This window comes from Camelina sativa, chromosome 20 (assembly GCF_000633955.1).
Source record: "Camelina sativa cultivar DH55 chromosome 20, Cs, whole genome shotgun sequence".
NCBI classification, from domain to species: domain Eukaryota; kingdom Viridiplantae; phylum Streptophyta; class Magnoliopsida; order Brassicales; family Brassicaceae; genus Camelina; species Camelina sativa.
This window is the reverse complement of record NC_025704.1, coordinates 2870034-2889434: the sequence shown is the minus strand read 5'-3', so window position 1 is coordinate 2889434 and position 19401 is coordinate 2870034. Positions and strand designations below refer to the sequence as shown.

The following is a 19401-nucleotide window of genomic DNA, read 5'->3' as shown; positions in this document are numbered from 1 at the left end:
ATTATGCTTCTTGATCTTATCAGTTTGGTGTTATATTTGGTCTCCTTTGATATATATTATTTTTTGGGTTTTCTTTGTATTTGCTTCATTATTCTGTCATCGATCTCCACTTCCACAGAAGATGTGTTAGCTTGCGACAAAATATCTTATGCAAATCCTGCATCTTCTTAAGATGGGATTCTTGATCTAATTCTGTTGACTCTTTTCTTATTGGCTGAATTGTATTGCTTTCGGCTGAATACTTAGCTTTTCTTGTCACTTCAGCCTGCAGTATATGTTGCAGAGAGCGCGATAAGCTCAGGTACTGCAGGATCTTCATCTGATGGGGCTGAGAACACAGCAGCAATCGTAGCAGGCATTGCCCTTATTGCAATCGCTTCAGCTTCCTCTATACTCCTCCAAGTCGGGAAAGATGCCCCGTCTCGACCAAAAACAGTGGATTACAGTGGTCCCTCTCTTAGCTACTACATCAACAAGTTCAAGACTTCAGAAATTCTTGCCCCCTCTGTCACAGACGCTCCGCCAGTGGCCGAGCAAGAACCCTCACTACCAGAAACTCCACCAGTGACTCAGGAAGAACCCTCACTGCCGGAAACTATGGCCAGTGAGGCTCAGCCGGAGGAGTCTTCTGTACCAACAAGTAGTGCCTCTTAGGGGGCTAGCCTAGGATTTATATATGTTGTGTAAAGATGAGATGAAGCATAGACCAATATCATGCATTCTGTTAATATTCGGATATATATGTATACACTCTTCTCTATGAGTTGGTGATTTAATCAAATTTAAAAATCCTAATCTTTTTGCTATTGTTCCTGCTTTGATTTTACCCTGTCTGGAGAATTGGTCCGCATACAAAAAATATGTTGTTTCTCTTCTAACTATGGATGTATTACAAAGGCGTTCAACGGTTTTACACGGCTCTGTCTCTCTATATGTTAGACGAGCCAAGAGATCTCGAGACTATAGTTGTATCTTGATAGGTTGAGAAACGTTTTTTTTGTTATCTTGATCTTATGTTGCAATCAAATCCTAGAAAAAAACTGTATAGATTATCTAGCAACTCTCCCAAAGCCCGAAAAAAACATGTTTTTTTTAATCTTTGATTTCACTGGAGCTTGAAACCAATTATTGAAGGTATCCGAGTACAAAAAGTCCAAGCAGTAGACGATTTTTATGAAAGATTTGTACAATATGTAATCTCTTTGCTTAAGATAGATACCTTACTTGTTTGAATGAGAGAATAGTGTTCAACTTACGTTTCTCCATCATCTCATCTCTATCTTTTAACTCGATAAACACGAGGGAAATAATCACGGCACGCATCTTTGAATTCAAGAGTTTTGGTTCTTTTTTTTTGTGTGTAAGAGTCGTAATCAAAAGATACGTTGCTTTCGCCAATAAAGTGGACCGCAGGTCACTCAATTTGTTAAAAAAGAAAAAAAAAACAAGTCACCCACATTGTTTTAATTTCTATATTTCTAAATTTATCAGTCGACACTTTTTTTTTTTTTTGGATGCTTTGTCGACTTAATAAAGAGAAATAATATAAAATAGGATAAACAGATAAAGAAAGCAAATTAACGTAGGCTCTACTTTGCCTAAATGCACCCGATTGCGCCTTTTACGGCATGTCGATATATATCATCTTCTGTTCCATATATAGTCGAAAACCTATTTACTTTTGTTTGTTTGAACAACGGCATGTCGATATACATGACAAATAGCGCAATAGTTATATACTATTTATTTTTATTTTTTTAAAATATTACGTAATTAAAAAGTCGAACGAAACCATGACATCATCTAAATTCTAATTATACACTTGTACTTCATTAGTATAAAAAAAAACAAAAAACAAAAAAATTGGAAACGCATGTAGCGGTATAAATTAACAGGGTGTAATATCATATAACAAAATCAGAATTTGTGAAAGTTTAGAAGATTATTTGACAATATACCCTCGACAAAAACTATTAAAAAAAGATTGCTCACCAAAAAAACATCTATATATTTTCAGACTTAATAAATTTTTTAATGATATATATATCTTTAGTTACTCGACAAATTATAATTTTGAAGTATATGTAAAATATATGTTGTATCATTTAGTATGGTACAACACACCTGATATAATTTAGTATGGTAGGACTAAATAAATGATATACTTTAGTATGGTAGGACTAAATAAAGTTATATCTGTAAATTATATCAGTAATTTAATTTTAAAGTATATGTTGTACTAAATTTTTTAATGATATATATCTTTAGTTACTCGACAAATAAATTATATATAATTTAGTATGGTAGGACTACCATACAAAATAAATGATACAACACACCTGATATAATTTAGTATGGTAGGACTCAACAAGAATATGATGAGTTAGGAGTCAGGACAATCTTATCCGGATAATATTAATATTTGGGATACTATTAAGTACAAATAGTTTAGTACGTCAGTTTAGAAAAGTATTGTTTGGTAAGAGACAATCAGACAATAGTAACTTAACTTTAAATTGCAAGTTTCGTTTCAAGGATGCAATATCAAAAACATTTAAAATTCAAATTGTATTTATCAAAAAAGGAAAACTTAGTTAATTTGTATGAGTTTTTGCCTGTTTGGATGTGGGGAGAGCAGCAGAAGACTATTTAATATGCTACGCCCAAAAATCTCGTGACATTTTGGAATCCAAAGTCTTTTTCCAAAATGATAATTTAATTGTTCAAAACTTAAATAATAAAATACTGAATTTAAAATATAATTGAACTAACTTAAACTAGGATAATATATACGCATGAAAAAGTATTATGTGAAATTTACGATTAATATATGTTTTCGACTTAAAACTATAGTTTATGAAAAAAAAATCATGTACATATTCAATTTATTTTACGTATCAAATTTAATATTTATTATATTTATGTATTAATAAATTGATAATGTCCTAAGAGAGGTGTCGGGTACTCGCCTAAGCTAGCTTGGATGAACTCCATGCGCGGATGTGTGGAAGTGAACGTGGTACCACGTGGGTATCGAGTGGTTTGGTTATTTCATAAAGAATTAAAAAATATCATTTTGTTAGAAAACTTAGGTAACTACCATTTTTTCAGAAGAAAAAAATTAAAACTATCCTCACAGTGTCGGCCCAACATTCATGAGGACTCTACACAAAAATCTAAAAAATATATCTTTTTCACCTATGATAAAAATTATAGGTTTTCTATAGAGGCCATAACTTGATATTTTAAGATCTTTTATATATTTTAAAAAGGAAAAAATATCTTTTACATGTAAATAAAAAAGCCCTTATACATATTTTTAAAATAAAAAAGACTTTTTGTTTAAATGAAAAAGGCTTTTAAAAATTTAGGCCTGAATCCTTGGCTTCACTTGCTTCCCCTGTGGGCCGGGCCTGTATCCTCAAACAAACGACAAAAGTACAACAGCGTTTTGTTATTTGTGAAAAAACATGTCAGTTAGTGAAAATATCATGATATAGTAAAAAAAGAAACGTATCATTAAGAAAAACAATGTGTTTTAATATTAAAAATCATGTTTTCAAAAGAAATCACATGTAATCTTATTAATAAATAACGTACAATTTAAAAAAATAACTTCTTAGAGAGAGAGATATTATGTAGTCATATGTAATTTGATAAAACAGTGTGTTACAAAATAAAATACCATGATTTAAATTAAAAAAACGATGACGGAGATTCCAAGAGAAATTATAATCTAGAGAGATAAAGTAAAATATCTTCTGCAATTTGAAGGAAAGAAACCAAAAAAGAAGAAAGAGATGGCAAGAGGAAGAAAAATGATGTTGTTTGATGGGTTTGTGGAGCCAATTGTGATATATTATGACAGAAAAAATGATGCAGGTTCATGGTAAGAAGAAAAACAACAATGGAGATATAGGAAAAGAGAGAAACCAAAGAAGAAACAAAGTGAATAAGACAAGCTAAGTCTTGGTAATTTTATTGCCCTTTTGACAAAAACACTGTAGAAAAATGGTATTTTCTTAATTGTTTTCCATTTTAATGGTATTCTCTCTGCATATTCTCTTGTTTTTATGTGAAATCACAACCATTCAAAGACATACTATTATTTTCTGAATAAATTGTTAAGTCAATTAACAAGATAAGATTAAAGCTGAAGATACAAAGACAAATTTATAAAATAATAGATGCTAAATCTTTATATACCTTCTAATTAAGTTTCATTTTGATCTGGTTCAAATTTACCACCAACAAATTTCAATCCATAAAATTATTTCGGATTAAACATTATCATAAACGAAAAACCTTCTTCTTTTCCTTTTTAAATTTCTCTGGAAAAGAACTTTCGTACGTATGTCGTCGATAGCCCACAAACATACAGTCTACAAATATCATGTTGAAAGGATAAATACAAAATGGGATACAAAATCACATAAAGTCTTGTTCATGGTTAGATATTATATTCAATTATTCATCCTTATAGACAAATCTTGAGAAGCATAGTTACACTGTGTTAACTAGTGCTTTCCATTATATTATTAACAATTTGAAAAACTATATTTATTATTTTGTATTGTAGCTATAATTGGTCCGTCCATTTCAGGGGATTTACTTTATCTCTGTCCAAAAATGGATTATTCTTCAGTCGACAACTTAAGCGTGATGGACATAGGTTGATAACTAGACGAATGATACAAATTGACTTAACTGCTTGTGCTCCTCCTGGTAACACGTATTGTGGTTTTGAATGACGGATTCATCTTTCAGGTCTACATGATATTTTTCGCCGAAAGCTCGAAGTGGACATACACATACGATTAGGAGTATGTAACTACCAAAAGAAAAAAAAAAAAGTAAAATGTCCACTATATAAATAATCAAAGATGAGATAGTATAATTAATTCATACAAAATACATCGATGAGCTTGAATATGAATCCAAATGTAATAATCATTCAACTTATTATAAATAGAAATACATAAATATAACACTATATATATTTATAATTTTGTAGTTCATGGTAGAACATAATCGGGGTGTGATCGTAAGAGATAACTTGTTTATCTATTATGATAACATACACTTAAGATTGTATAAGAATTCAAAATTCAAGGGTTATCCAATTTCCAACGAAAATACATTTTTTTGTGGTGTCTAATTAGTATTTAAGTCAAATAAAAAAGAAATTTTATTAAGAAAATCATGGAATTTCCAATTATCGCTTGATAAAGTTGGAAAGTTTGACAAAATAAAAAGTTTGGAAGTATCTGTTGTTGATACAAAATGAAACTACATAAATATATATATATATATATATTTCTAATTTTTTTAATAGTTTTACAGAAAATGAGGTAAATTTTTGACGTTTTAACATATAGGAATTTTAATGAAAATACTCTCAATATAGTTGAAACTTTAAACATTTTTAAACTATTTTTTTTATAGATCAAAACATTCGGGTAAAATTTTGGTAACGAAATTACTCAATTTTTTTTGTCAATACCGCGCGTGTAAACTCTAAAGCTTACTATTAAACAAAACGAGGCGTAAGTATGACTCACGTATATATGAGTATTTTTCCGTAAAAAGATATGTGACTTTTCCTTTTAACAAAAAAATTACTAGGAAAGTTGAGTTCTGCCGACAATTAATGGACCAGAAACAAATGAAAAAGCAGCAAACCAAACCTTGCACTTACACCAAAGGAGAATTAGTACAGACAATGACACGACTTTACTACTTAACAAAGACAAAGAAAAAATAATAAAAAGATTTCGAGTGAGAGTAGTAAATATATGCAGTGGGGCAAATAATATATTCGCACACGCCGTTTATTTTTCCCACGTGCGTGATAATAACAACTAATGAAGGCTGCTGTGCTCTTCTTCTCACAAAGGCATCTCTCTCTCTCTCTCATGCATTTTGCGTTATTATATAAACAGCCAACTTCCTCACGAAATCTTATACCCAAACACACAAAGCTTCCATTACATTTTAATTCTCTATATATTCATCACAAGAGCACAGAAAACAATGGCGCCCTCAAGCGTGAAGACCATCCCAATGGCGATCCCAAGTTTCTCCATGTGTCACAAGCTCGAGCTCATCAAGGAAGGCCAAACCCGCGACCCGAAACACGGAGGTGGAGATGATGAAGGGCTAAGCTACGAGTTCCAGGAGATGTTGGACTCTCTTCCAAAGGAGAGGGGATGGAGAACTCGTTACCTTTACCTATTCCAAGGGTTTTGGTGCCAAGCCAAGGAGATTCAAGCTATCATGTCTTTCCAAAAACATTTCCGGTCCCTTCCTAACGACGTCGTTCTCGCTACCATACCTAAATCCGGTACTACCTGGTTAAAAGCTTTAACTTTTACCATCCTTAAACGTCACCGGTTTGATCCGGTTTCCTCAACCACCAACCACCCTCTTCTCACATCCAACCCTCATGACCTTGTACCTTTCTTCGAGTACAAGCTTTACGCGAACGGAGCTGTTCCCGATCTCTCCGGTCTAGCCAGACCAAGAACATTCGCAACACACGTCCCTTTCGGTTCCCTCAAGGATTCGATCGAGGAACCTGGCGTGAAGGTCGTGTACTTGTGCCGGAACCCGTTTGACACATTCATCTCCTCGTGGCATTTTATCAACAACATCAAATCCGAGTCAGTGAGCCCAGTCTTGTTAGATGAAGGGTTTGATCTGTACTGCCGGGGAGTGATCGGTTTTGGCCCGTTCTGGGAACACATGTTGGGGTACTATAGAGAGAGCTTAAAGAGACCAGAGAAAGTGTTCTTTCTAAAGTACGAGGATCTCAAAGAAGACATCGAGACCAACTTGAAGAAACTTGCGAGTTTCTTGGGACTTCCTTTCACCAAAGAAGAGGAACAAAAGGGAGTTGTGAAGGCTATCGCTGACCTGTGTAGCTTCGAGAATCTGAAGAAGCTGGAAGTGAACAAGTCAAAGAAATCGATCAAGAACTTTGAGAACCGATTCTTGTTTAGGAAAGGAGAAGTGAGTGATTGGGTTAACTATTTGTCGCCTTCACAAGTGGAAAGATTGTCAGCCTTGGTGGATGACAAGTTAGGTGGATCTGGTCTCACATTCAGGTTGAGCTAAAACGAAGGCCACGTGCCACATCTATACTCTTGTTGATTCTGAGGGGCCTATAAGTTAAGGCAGTATAGTTTGTATTGTTGTTACAGATAGACAATGAAGCAACGTCCACAATATAGTTTGTCGTTTTTTTTTTTTTTGTCAACATCGAAGTTTGCGAGTTTTATTTTAATAAATATCGTTTGTGTTTGCCATTAATTATGTTTTTATTTGTACTAGATTATTATTTTTCATGGGTGTTAAGTGTTAACTGAATGTATTGACAAATATAAATATAAATATGTGTCTGTATTTCATAGATAATTTTATATTATAAGACAAGGGATTATGGATCGAACACGTGTTTTTACCAATTATACTCTCCTTTTTGTTTTCTTTTCTGAAAACGATATATCCTGTAAAAAAAAACCTATATAGCATATTATTTCTGTTTTTCCAATCTTATTTTACCTTTTAATCAACCAATTTTTATGGTATGAATTCTTTTAATGAGCAACTAAAAATAGTAGTAAATACGAGACTGAACTATACTACGTACGATGATCAATGTAAGACATCTTGTCACCGAGAGAAACTAACGGGATGATGGGTTGTTGTGATGTCACGCATAATTGTCACCAAGAGAAGCTATATGACTAAACGGGATGGGTTGTTATGATGTCACACATAAATGTCACGGGCCTAGAGAAGAATTTTTGTTAGGACGAAACGGGTTGGGTTGTTGTGGAATCACGAAACACGTGTTTTAAACTAGGTAAACAAAAGACAAACAAAGTAGGAATACCGAATCAAATTTTTGATTTACCCACATGTCGATGCTTGAAATTTTGTTACAATTTTGTTTTATCTTCGGACTTTTTTTGTAACGTTAAATTTGGCGAGTTTCAATTCAAAACCAGTTAATAAATGAATACAATGACTCATGTACTTTCGTCTATTCTATATTTCGAATATATATCATCATAAATGCATATTAGACATGATAAATTGATTAATATATCTAACTTTCTTAAATAATCTTTTACGATATGTTTTAGTTGTCCAAATCTTTATATTTCATAAAACAAATCGAAAATAAAATCTAAATAACTTATAGTGGACAACTATATAACTACAATTAATGCACACATCACCAACAAATCATTCCGAGTGATTTACCAAATAATAAAAGAAAAAAAAGAATACCAAAATAGACAAAATCAACCAAAAAAAAGAAAAAGAGACATAGTATTAAAAAGAAAAAAAAAAATTAAAAGTTGAGTGGTTTACATGTTTTTCCTCTAAAAATGACGTCGTTTTTAGTTAAACCCGAACGAAAAAAATACTTAACTCAGGTCCACTGTTCCCATCAGGGTTCATCATGTAATACGTCTCCGAGTCTCTTGAACCGATCACTCTCTCGAAATGTGCTCTCATGTACGTCAAATCTCCTTCTTGCTGCCCTCCTCCTCCTCCTCCCCCACCACTTTGCTCCGTCGCTCCACTGCTCACAGGTAACACACCAGCTCCCATAGACACAGCATGAAGCATCTGCATGACGACAAGATCCTCTTCCGTTGGTTGTCTCTTCACACCATAACCGGATTTTTTACCGTTACAATACAAAGCCCAAATCGGTTCGTCAATGATTTTGGTTTTCTCACTCGGTTTCTTCTCACACTCCAACGCGATTCTCACCAAACCGACTCCAAGATCTTGGAGCAGCTTCCCCGTTGGTATCGCTAACTCCAGCAACAGAATCGGCATTGAACGCGGGTTCTCTTGAACCGCTAAGTTCACACGCGTTTTGCGGTAACCGAACAACGTACCCGTGACACGTGTCCCTCCGTGGACGTGGTTCTCGTGTAGCCTTCCTCCTCCTACGGGGAACTTACACATCGGTGACATGATCGGGAGTGAACGAAACACAGACCGGACTCGACGGAAGAGTTTCGTCGATTTTGAACCGGTTGTTTTGTTTTTTCCAGAGGGTTGCTCTAACGTGATCTCAGGACGTACCTGAGCCGTTGATTTCTTCGACTTTGGACTACCGAGAGGTGACATTGTCGTTGGAGTCAGCATCCTTGGCGTTAACGGTGGTGTCGCCATTACAAATTATCAAAATTGAGAATGTTTTTGTTATGTATAAGAGTATAGACCAAATCTTTATACAAGCTTAAGAAACTAATGGAACGCACGTTTGAGTTTGTAATATATAAATTATGCAAACGTGAGTCAGAGACTTTTTTGTGTTAGATAATTATATTTTCTTCAGTTAGCCGGTTCTTAGTTGATGGTCGGGTGATATTACAATTGACTTGTGTTTTGTTTATGTTTTTTGCCGCTGGTATAAGACTAGTTCCTCTGCTTTGCTGTTTCCAAGGTTGTTTACCACTTACATATGTTTTTAAAGAATCTTTTTTTTTTTTTAATCAAATTTTGACAACAGATTCTACATGGAGTAATGTACTTTTCAAGGGGTTCACTCAGTAAATAATACATAGTGCATCAAGAAATGTGAAATCCAGAAGCAGAGTAGAGTGTGTTGTTGAAACAGATCAAAACTGAAGCTTGGGAAGACAAGCAAAACACACATATATATATTATATACACATAAGTTATTTCCCAAGATTATATATGATGAGGTTTTTGTTTCGGAACTCTTCTCCTCTCTTTATCCTTGAATAGAAGAAAGTCTCTTTGGTGGAGGCATATTTCTCATGTTGGATTCCATCTTGTTGAATGTGAGATTGGCAATGGCTCTGTCCATTGAGTTTGTTTCCAGTTCAGCAGTGTTGCTACTGAAACACAAAAGATGGTGATGAGTGTTTCTTATTCATGAAAGTGAGTCCTCAACAAGTTTTGATTAATGAAGAAAGCTCTCTATACCTGGTTCTATCCTCAAAGAACTCCTCCAAGTTGGAATCTGACTTCTGTTGTGAGTTCTTTGCAAGCCGGTAAAAGGTATCACGGAAGCACTTGCGGGTATCATCAGTCAACTGTATATAAATAAAACATTGCAACTCTGTTACAAGACTGATCTAGTAAAAGTTGTAAACAAGATCCAGAACATCAAACATCACACTCACCTTTTCCGTAGCCCTTTGTAAATCCTGCAACACCACTTCTTCAGCAGATGCCTCCTCCATGTTCTCCTCACACAGATTCATTGGTGCCTCCTCCTTGAACCAAAAATAATGTACCAATATTAACATCTCTAGTATAATCCCAAGTTAATAACCCCCTGGAACAGTAATAGTCACAAGTAAAGAAACATCAAAACATGTAAAACCAGGGAGATCTCAGACCAAAATCCAAACCATAACTGATCCCTAGAGTCTTCTGAATTCCACAAGATCTATCTCTCAGAGAAGTTCTTGAATAGTTCTACTATTTTGACATTAATGCTAATATAAAAATAAGAAAAAAGAGTCAACTAATTCATACCATAAGTGGCATGTCTTGACAAGTTTCCCAGTTGTAATGGAACATAGGGACTTCTCTGCCATCGGTATTGTCAAGATACGCAGAGGATGAAGTCGTGGTGTTGCTATTATCCGACTCCTTGAATGAATGAAAATTCCCATTCCCTGGAACATCCTCCAAAATGGAACTTCTTCAGTCAAAACCGGAAACCAAAACCAAAACAGACACAAAGATATAAACATTTGAATCATACAAAACATTTTTCTAAACCATCTGAGAGAATGAGTTTAAGGGCTAAAATCATACAAGAACATGTCATCCATCTGTTGGATTTCATCGAAATCATGAAGGGAACGGTCAAAACAACCACTAGCCTTTAACCTCTTTGTTTCTTCCTCAACTTGTTCACACGTACCCATCTCCATCTGACTATACAACCCTCCACTGAAACCATTGTTAATGACATCGTAATCAAAGCATTTCTCAGCAACAGCAGCAGAGGAGTTCATGTTCCATCCAGTAGTAGTAGTACCCCACATATCAGGAGAAGGGTATGAATCTGATGTCTCTTGATAGTTAGGCACAACAAGATCCTCTAAGTTCCTCCTTGAATAACGATCCATGAAAATGATATACTTTCCCACCACCTGCTACAGAAGGTCACCGCACCACTATAATTCAGAAACCACCAGGAGAAAAAAGTTAAAGAAGATGAATTATAAGAATATAATAATAATGATAAATAATTAATAAAGAACTCACCTTTAAGATCAGATCCAAAAATCCAAAATCCAAAAGATTTATATGAGTTTATCTTCTTCTATCTTGTGTTAATAGATTTTGTGAGTGCTGCAATAGGAGAGAAGAGAGAAAGAGAGAAGACAAGAGAAGAAGAAGCAAGTTGCAAGGAAGTGGAGAGCGCGTGAGTTTGAACTTTAACTAGTGGCTCAGAATTCGCAAACGAGATTTGTGGCTTAGATTACTCCTCCATCTAAAGCAACTCTTTCATTGGTCCACGTGTTTATTACATAAATCTTATTTTTCCTGTGTGAGGTCGGCACTTTGAACTAAAAAATATTAACAACACAACTGGCCAACTTGAACGTTTTTTTTTTTGTTTTGTTTTTGTAGTTTCTGTTTACGGAAAGACGACAAAAAAAAAAAAAATTAACGAAGAAGAAGGTATATGTTTACGGATATACCCTTTCAGATTCAAACAGTGGTTAGCAATACAGGTTAGGTGACACGTCCCATGTAACCATGTTCACTCGATTTGGTCGATACACGTGGCCTGTAGGTAATAGGGAGGTGAAGACACGTGACAGACTGTTCAGCGGTGGAGTGGGACCATTGGTTTATAGGGGGAGGGGGGGTATGAACTATGAAGAAAAGCTATAGTTGTTCATCATTCAGTGGATAATGTTTTTTTTTTTCCTCACACTCTCTTAAGTCATCACAGACACCACCTTTGTCTTCTCTCATCAATGTATCGTTAGTAATTATTTTTTTTTCCAAATATAAACTTTTTAGTATCAAATTGAAGCAGTCAGGGCATTGGAAAATTCAAAATTCAGTTGCCGTAGAGCTCGTTGGGCAAGTTGCCGACAGACACTCCCATATTGTTGTTGGCTACTCTTGACATTATGGTTCGATCTTTGCTCCTTCCCTTTTGGAGAATAAATATAGCCCAGTGGGCTTGACAATACATATGGGCTTGACCAAAATATCCACTTCGGTCCATAGTTTGATAACATGGATGGAGCCTTTTATTCTAATAAAATCCTCCTTTTTTTTTTTTTTGCAACTTTAATAAAATTCTTTGTTCATAGATAAAATCGGTTATTAAATCCAATAAATCTATAGAATTTTCAAATTAGTTGAATGATTAAATCCAATAAATATTTATTTTTAGAAAATAAGAAAATACTGTATCTTCGTTGACTTAAATACAGTAGTGAAAAATTATACCTACTTTTTACAATAAATGAGACTTCAAAATTGACTAATTCGGTTTTGTGGGAATCTCACAAAAGAAAAGAAGAGACAAATAAGCAACATACAGTTTATATATTTTTTTATTATTTAATGTTATTTTTATTTTCTCCAATACGCCAATATACAGATTAGATCTTTCGTCCCCGGCGCGTTCTCGAGTTCAGCTCACAAACCTCTCCTCGAACTTCTCCAATTCAGTTCATTACTCTTTAACATTTCGAGATCATACCCAATTCCTTCTCCGTGAATCCGTCATCTCACCAGCCTCGATCTCGTTAGTTTTTTTCCGGTGTTCGCGAGGAAATGATTGGTAAGTTCAGTTTTAAACGAACTAGATTTTGCATTCAATGTTTAGTCTCCCTAGTCCTCCTTCGTACTTGGTTCATTGAAGTTTTTTTTTTTAATTCCATTTGCTTTGCGGCTTTCAATTTCACAGGTTAATTTTGAAATCTGAGAATCCGAGTGGACTAACTATATTGCTGCTGGATCGAGAGATGGAAGAGTATGTTTTCATTTTTTGATTTGATTTGGCTACTGCACAGTCTTCGTTTTTTGATCCATGTTCTCTTCTGTGTGTATTAGAGAAAATGCTGTTGAGATACTTCAGAGATATCGGCGGGATAGGAGGAAACTATTGGATTTTATGTTGGCTGGTAGCTTAATCAAGAAAGTTATAATGCCTCCTGGTGCTGTCACTCTCGACGATGTTGATTTGGATCAAGTTAGTGTTGATTATGTCATCAACTGTGCTAAGAAAGGTAAATAATATGATGATACATCTCTCTTCTAATGTTTTCTATGATCATTCTGTTGTTTTGGAGTTCAATAAGAATGTATATCGTTTTAAAATGTAGGTGGAATGCTTGAACTTTCTGAAGCTATTCGGGACTTTCATGATCACAGTGGATTGCCTTATATGGTATCATTCTCTCACTTGTATCTCTGTCTTCGTCTTTCAAATACTAGATTTTTCTTAACCATTACTGAGACAACCTTTTGCAACATTTTTGATTAAGTTAAGACAAATGCATTTATGAATAATCCGTGTGGAAGACTGATCTAGTCACATATATTGTGTGTTTTTTACTTTCGTTATATATGTCTGTCACTGAGATGCTACTTAAGTCGTCTTCTACTTCTCACTCCACTTGTATTAGTGATTTTTCTCATTGCTTTGGTCTTTTGCATATTTTCAGAATAGCGTTGGTACTGCTGATGAGTTCTTTTTGGCTACAAATCCTGAATCTTCTGGCTCACCTCCAAAAAGGGCCCCACCACCTATTCCTATTTTAACTGCCTCAGCCCCTCCCATGGTCACAAATCCGGAGTGGTGTGAGTCACCGACTGTGCCATCACATATGCGATCAGAATCTTTTGATTCACCACCACAAGCTCAAGAGCTGACTGTTGATGACATTGAAGATTTTGAGGACGATGACGACCCTGAGGAAGTTGGTAATTTCAGGATCTCTAGGCGGACTGTAAATGATGCGGCTGATCTTGTGCCAAAACTGCCCTCCTTTGCTACTGGTAATAGATTAGAAAAATGCATATCTTGAAGAAGTAATTTTGATGAAAAATACTACCATTGTTACTGTTAATTCATTGGATAACCTCATAATATTATTCAAATTGTATGCAAATTTCTAGGCTTTGGTGTTTCATCATTTATGGATGGGGCACTATAATTTGAGAGTCAAAGGAATACTTGTAAAATTAGGATTAGTTGTAAAATTATCATTACTTATACTGATCAGTAGCCACACCTATATACGACTAGACCATAACTAGTACACATGCAAAATCGAGAACTCACTAGTTTATTAAGAAAATTGTAATGCATTTTTGTTTCAGGTATTACCGATGATGATCTCCGCGAAACTGCATTTGAAATCCTGTTGGCTTGCGCTGGAGCCTCAGGGTATACATAATATTGACTTGCTTACTTTTTAATTTGTTTGTTCAGCTGAGGTGTGATAGTTAGAGTCTTACTGATAATGTTATCTCTCTTTACATGGATTTTGCAATCGGATAGAGGTCTCATAGTACCATCAAAAGATAAAAAGAAGGAGAAAAGCAGGTCTAGGCTGATCAAGAAGCTTGGTCGCAAAAGTGAGAGTATCTCTCAGTCTCAGAGTTCATCAGGATTAGTTGCTATTCTGGAAATAATGCGGGGCCAAATGGAGGTCACTCCCTCTATCTCTCTCTCACACTGTTACTTTCTTATTTCTTTTGGTTTAGCATACAGTATATGGTTTGTCAGAGCATAGATTTTATATATTTATTACTCTATACTTTCCTGGAAAGTTTATCTTATGTAATATGCCAAATGTCTCTGCGTCATTGATTTTTTAGTATGCGGTTGGACATTATTCGCTTGGTTCCTCAGTTAACTCTTTCCAGTGAACAATTAGAGTTCACCCACTTTATGTGTTTGTTGTGTACGTGACAATCGGTATTTCGGGATCATACAGATTTCTGAGGCCATGGACATCAGAACGAGACAGGGATTGCTTAATGCCCTAGCGGGAAAAGCTGGGAAAAGAATGGACAGCCTCCTGGTGCCTTTAGAATTGCTATGTTGCGTGTCTCGTACTGAGTTCTCTGACAAGAAAGCATACTTACGTTGGCAGAAAAGGCAGGTAAAGACAGCTTTTCACACCCGGTTGTAATATTGACTACTTCTTTCATTTAGTAGCTTCTGTCATCTATTTACTTTTTTTGTATCTCAGTTGAACATGTTAGCAGAGGGGCTCATTAACAATCCAGTTGTTGGATTTGGAGAATCAGGTCGTAAGGCAAGTGACCTGAAGAGTCTTCTGCTAAGGATTGAAGAATCAGAGGTAATTTTAAAAAAATATATGTTCATGTGATTTATTACTTGGCGTAGACATCAAATATTGGATGGGGTATTTTATAGGTTTTTCTATGGGTGTGGCATTAAAATATCCAAAGGTTAAGATAAGTTATTATTAGTGGGGAAATTGGCATAGGGTCTTTTTTTTCCTGGCAGTATTCTCTATTATAAGTTCTTTGGCTTTTATCCCATTTAACTGATAATTGAATGGCTTTACATTAGCGGTTTCATAATATTTCTCTTTGACTTCGCTTTTACTTTCATTTCTATTTATAGTCTCTTCCATCCTCTGCCGGAGAAGTGCAAAGAGCAGAATGTTTGAAATCGCTTAGAGAAGTTGCTATTTCACTTGCTGAGAGACCGGCTCGTGGTGATTTGACGGGTGAAGTGTGCCATTGGGCTGATGGCTATCATTTGAACGTCAGACTATATGAAAAATTGCTTCTCTGTGTCTTTGACATGTTAAATGAAGGGAAGCTCACAGAGGTTTGTGATTTCTGTCAAAATATTATTGAAAACTTTCCAGCAACAGTATTCTTGGTCATTTTGTAATCATGTTGATCTGAAAGGTTTATGTTCTTCTCAGCTGTCACTCTTTGATCTGCTTAGATTTCTCTTTTTTTTGTTTTCCTTTTCTTTGTTGCCTCATTGATATTCCCATATACATTACTAACAAAAAATTGTTGACGAGTTGCCTTTCAGTTTATTGTTACTAAATCATATTGATCTGAAAACCTTGGTCATTTTATTTTAGGAAGTTGAAGAAATTCTGGAGCTTTTAAAGTCAACATGGCGTGTTCTTGGAATTACAGAGACCATTCATTACACATGCTATGCATGGGTGTTGTTTCGGCAGGTAACGAAGGAGAAGTATTTTCCTTTATATTTTTGATTCTTTATATTGGAATTTTTATGGTAGCTTTATGAAAATGTTGTGTGGCTGCAGTATGTAATCACTAGTGAACGAGGACTTCTGCGACATGCCATTCAGCAGCTGAAAAAAATCCCTTTAAAAGAACAACGTGGGCCTCAAGAGCGGATACACTTGAAAACCTTGCAGTGCAGTGTTGAAAATGCAGAGATTTCCTTCCTGGAATCCTTCTTATCATCTATACGGAGTTGGGTAGATAAGCAGCTGGGCGACTACCACCTGCATTTTGCCGAGGTTTTACCTCAAAACAAATGCATTTAGACACAGACTTTACTTTCAATTCAATTACAGTAATTAGTTTATAGGATCAGCTTTCTTCGTTATTAAAGTCTGGTAAACTATATGCTTGCTTATATGTCTGGTTAACTTTTGTAGGGTTCACTTGTCATGGAAGATACAGTTACTGTTGCAATGATCACTTGGAGGCTTTTGTTGGAGGAATCTGATCGAGTATGTGACCTGCTTTGTACTGGAGCAACATGACTGACTTGTAATTGAGACTGATGGTTATTTTTTTCTACAGGCGATGCATTCTAACTCTTCGGATCGAGAGCAAATTGAGTCCTATATTTTATCTTCCATCAAGAATACGTTCACAAGNAAACCTTGGTCATTTTATTTTAGGAAGTTGAAGAAATTCTGGAGCTTTTAAAGTCAACATGGCGTGTTCTTGGAATTACAGAGACCATTCATTACACATGCTATGCATGGGTGTTGTTTCGGCAGGTAACGAAGGAGAAGTATTTTCCTTTATATTTTTGATTCTTTATATTGGAATTTTTATGGTAGCTTTATGAAAATGTTGTGTGGCTGCAGTATGTAATCACTAGTGAACGAGGACTTCTGCGACATGCCATTCAGCAGCTGAAAAAAATCCCTTTAAAAGAACAACGTGGGCCTCAAGAGCGGATACACTTGAAAACCTTGCAGTGCAGTGTTGAAAATGCAGAGATTTCCTTCCTGGAATCCTTCTTATCATCTATACGGAGTTGGGTAGATAAGCAGCTGGGCGACTACCACCTGCATTTTGCCGAGGTTTTACCTCAAAACAAATGCATTTAGACACAGACTTTACTTTCAATTCAATTACAGTAATTAGTTTATAGGATCAGCTTTCTTCGTTATTAAAGTCTGGTAAACTATATGCTTGCTTATATGTCTGGTTAACTTTTGTAGGGTTCACTTGTCATGGAAGATACAGTTACTGTTGCAATGATCACTTGGAGGCTTTTGTTGGAGGAATCTGATCGAGTATGTGACCTGCTTTGTACTGGAGCAACATGACTGACTTGTAATTGAGACTGATGGTTATTTTTTTCTACAGGCGATGCATTCTAACTCTTCGGATCGAGAGCAAATTGAGTCCTATATTTTATCTTCCATCAAGAATACGTTCACAAGAGTAAGTATTGTATCAGTTCTCATTTATGCCCATTCGAAGAATTGAGCAAACATGTTTTCAATGTGCATAGTTTTGATGCATAATATTAGAGAGTGTATGATGAGGCTGATTCTTGCAATACAGATGTCACTTACCATTGAAAGATCAGACAGAAATAATGATCACCCTTTGGCATTGCTTGCCGAGGAGACAAAGAAACTTATGAAAAAGGACGCTACTATCTTTATGCCAATTTTATCTCAGAGGCACCCACAGGCAATTGCGTTTTCTGCCTCCCTTGTTCACAAGCTTTACGGGAATAAGTTGGTAAGCTTTATGCTGGTGTCCCATCTTATAAATATTTGGTTACTACATCTCAGTTATAAATGACATCTTAACTTTGTATTTTATCTCAGAAACCTTTTCTTGATGGTGCTGAACACTTGACTGAGGATGCTGTCTCTGTTTTTCCCGTGGCTGATAGCCTTGAGCAATATTTACTGGAGTTAATGACTTCTGTCTGCGGAGAGGATACAAATGGACCTTACTTCAGAAAATTAATTCCATATGAGGTCAGACGCACATATGTTTCACTTTAGAACCTAGAAAGCATGCTTAAGCCACCTTATACATAGGGTCGAATTCAGCTACTAATTGTGTTGGCTCTAATATTTCTCAGTAAATTATATCTGCTAGGTCGAATCTCTCTCCGGCACATTGGTTTTGAGATGGATCAATTCACAGCTGGGAAGAATTTTAAGCTGGGTGGAGCGAGCTTATAAACAAGAGGTGAGATTTGGTGTTTCATGTTGCAAAGAATTACTTTCTCTCTCCATTGATACCAGTTTTGTGTCTCCTTTTTTTTTGTTTTCCAAACCATAACGCATCTTAGCTTTTCTGTATAGCGTTGGGACCCAATATCACCTCAACAGCGGCATGGGAGCTCAATTGTTGAAGTTTTTAGGATCGTAGAAGAGGTATGGGTCGTATGTTCCAATTATTGTTCATAAGGACGATAATTAGACATAATTAAGCTGTGTCTATTCATGAATGTGTCAAAATTGTATTGAACGTAACTGTGATATCTTTGTTTCTTATAGAAGCATAAGTTGATCTCAGTTAATATGTCTTCACTTCTATGAGCGTGTCTAATTAATGTTTTGGATAATCTTTGATGCAGACTGTTGATCAATTTTTTGCGCTGAAAGTTCCAATGAGATCCATTGAACTAAGTGCTCTTTGTCGTGGCATTGACAATGCATTTCAAGTCTATACTAACCATGTCATGGAGAAGCTAGGTATGTACTATGTGACTGATTGAAGTTAAGAAGTTTATATTCTTATGAGTCTTTATCTTACTTAAGCTGGACCATGTTTTTGGTCTACTGAAATATTCTGCTATCTGTTCCAGCTAGCAAGGAAGATTTGGTTCCACCTGTACCTGTTCTTACCCGTTACAAGAAGGAAACAGCAATCAAGGTTTTTGTTAAGAAGGAACTATTTGAGTCAAAACTGCCTGAAGAGAGAAGGTCGATTAACATTGATGTTCCTGCAACCGCTGTACTTTGCGTGCAGCTCAATACTTTACATGTAACTTCAAGACTCGCTTCCTCATTTCAAGCATCATTTTTAAGTTTTGCTGCTATCTATAATGTTTCATATGCTTTTCACAGTATGCTGTTAGTCAACTGAGCAAGTTAGAAGACAGCATGTGGGACC

The 19401-nt window shown here is 35.5% G+C and overlaps 5 protein-coding genes across 8 annotated transcripts in view; 3 read left to right on the top strand and 2 right to left on the bottom strand.

The window, feature by feature from the left end:
* The window catches only part of LOC104768905, a 3082-nt gene extending 2284 nt beyond the window's left edge, over window positions 1–798 (top strand). The window contains exon 3 of the mRNA XM_010492999.2: window positions 265–798. Coding sequence (XP_010491301.1) covers window positions 265–654 — 390 coding nt within the window. The 3' untranslated portion in view covers window positions 655–798. The remainder of the gene's footprint in view (window positions 1–264) is intronic.
* On the top strand, window positions 5943–7229 carry LOC104768904 (cytosolic sulfotransferase 15-like). Its single transcript, XM_010492998.2, has one exon. It carries the CDS (start codon window positions 6034–6036, stop codon window positions 7114–7116), a length of 1083 nt encoding a protein of 360 aa, XP_010491300.1. The 5' UTR covers window positions 5943–6033; the 3' UTR covers window positions 7117–7229.
* LOC104768903 (protein MIZU-KUSSEI 1-like) lies at window positions 8220–9223 on the bottom strand. The gene has a single exon (XM_010492997.1). It carries the CDS (start codon window positions 9199–9201, stop codon window positions 8416–8418), a length of 786 nt encoding a protein of 261 aa, XP_010491299.1. The 5' UTR covers window positions 9202–9223; the 3' UTR covers window positions 8220–8415.
* On the bottom strand, window positions 9546–11422 carry LOC104768902 (protein LNK4-like). Of its 4 annotated transcripts, none has more exons than XM_010492993.2 (6): window positions 11281–11422; window positions 10825–11189; window positions 10540–10708; window positions 10182–10274; window positions 9982–10091; window positions 9546–9893 (listed from the first exon to the last, which is right to left on the bottom strand). In XM_010492993.2, the coding sequence occupies exons 2-6, from the start codon at window positions 11139–11141 to the stop codon at window positions 9767–9769; spliced, it is 816 nt and encodes a 271-aa protein (XP_010491295.1). In that variant the 5' UTR covers window positions 11142–11189; window positions 11281–11422; the 3' UTR covers window positions 9546–9766. The 4 variants fall into 4 exon arrangements, with proteins under 4 accessions (XP_010491295.1, XP_010491298.1, XP_010491297.1 ...); XM_010492996.2 differs by having other exon boundaries at window positions 9546–9890; XM_010492995.2 differs by having other exon boundaries at window positions 9751–9893; window positions 10540–10705.
* The window catches only part of LOC104768901, a 9432-nt gene continuing 2640 nt past the window's right edge, over window positions 12610–19401 (top strand). Inside the window, exons 1-20 of the mRNA XM_019242436.1 lie at window positions 12610–12823; window positions 12950–13015; window positions 13096–13271; window positions 13368–13432; window positions 13710–14043; window positions 14368–14434; window positions 14549–14699; window positions 14988–15155; window positions 15246–15356; window positions 15647–15856; window positions 16125–16226; window positions 16317–16535; window positions 16677–16751; window positions 17626–17703; window positions 17827–18009; window positions 18099–18254; window positions 18379–18471; window positions 18588–18659; window positions 18863–18980; window positions 19094–19272. Of these exons, the coding sequence (XP_019097981.1) occupies window positions 13008–13015; window positions 13096–13271; window positions 13368–13432; window positions 13710–14043; window positions 14368–14434; window positions 14549–14699; window positions 14988–15155; window positions 15246–15356; window positions 15647–15856; window positions 16125–16226; window positions 16317–16535; window positions 16677–16751; window positions 17626–17703; window positions 17827–18009; window positions 18099–18254; window positions 18379–18471; window positions 18588–18659; window positions 18863–18980; window positions 19094–19272 (2565 nt within the window). The 5' untranslated portion in view covers window positions 12610–12823; window positions 12950–13007. The remainder of the gene's footprint in view (window positions 12824–12949; window positions 13016–13095; window positions 13272–13367; window positions 13433–13709; window positions 14044–14367; window positions 14435–14548; window positions 14700–14987; window positions 15156–15245; window positions 15357–15646; window positions 15857–16124; window positions 16227–16316; window positions 16536–16676; window positions 16752–17625; window positions 17704–17826; window positions 18010–18098; window positions 18255–18378; window positions 18472–18587; window positions 18660–18862; window positions 18981–19093; window positions 19273–19401) is intronic.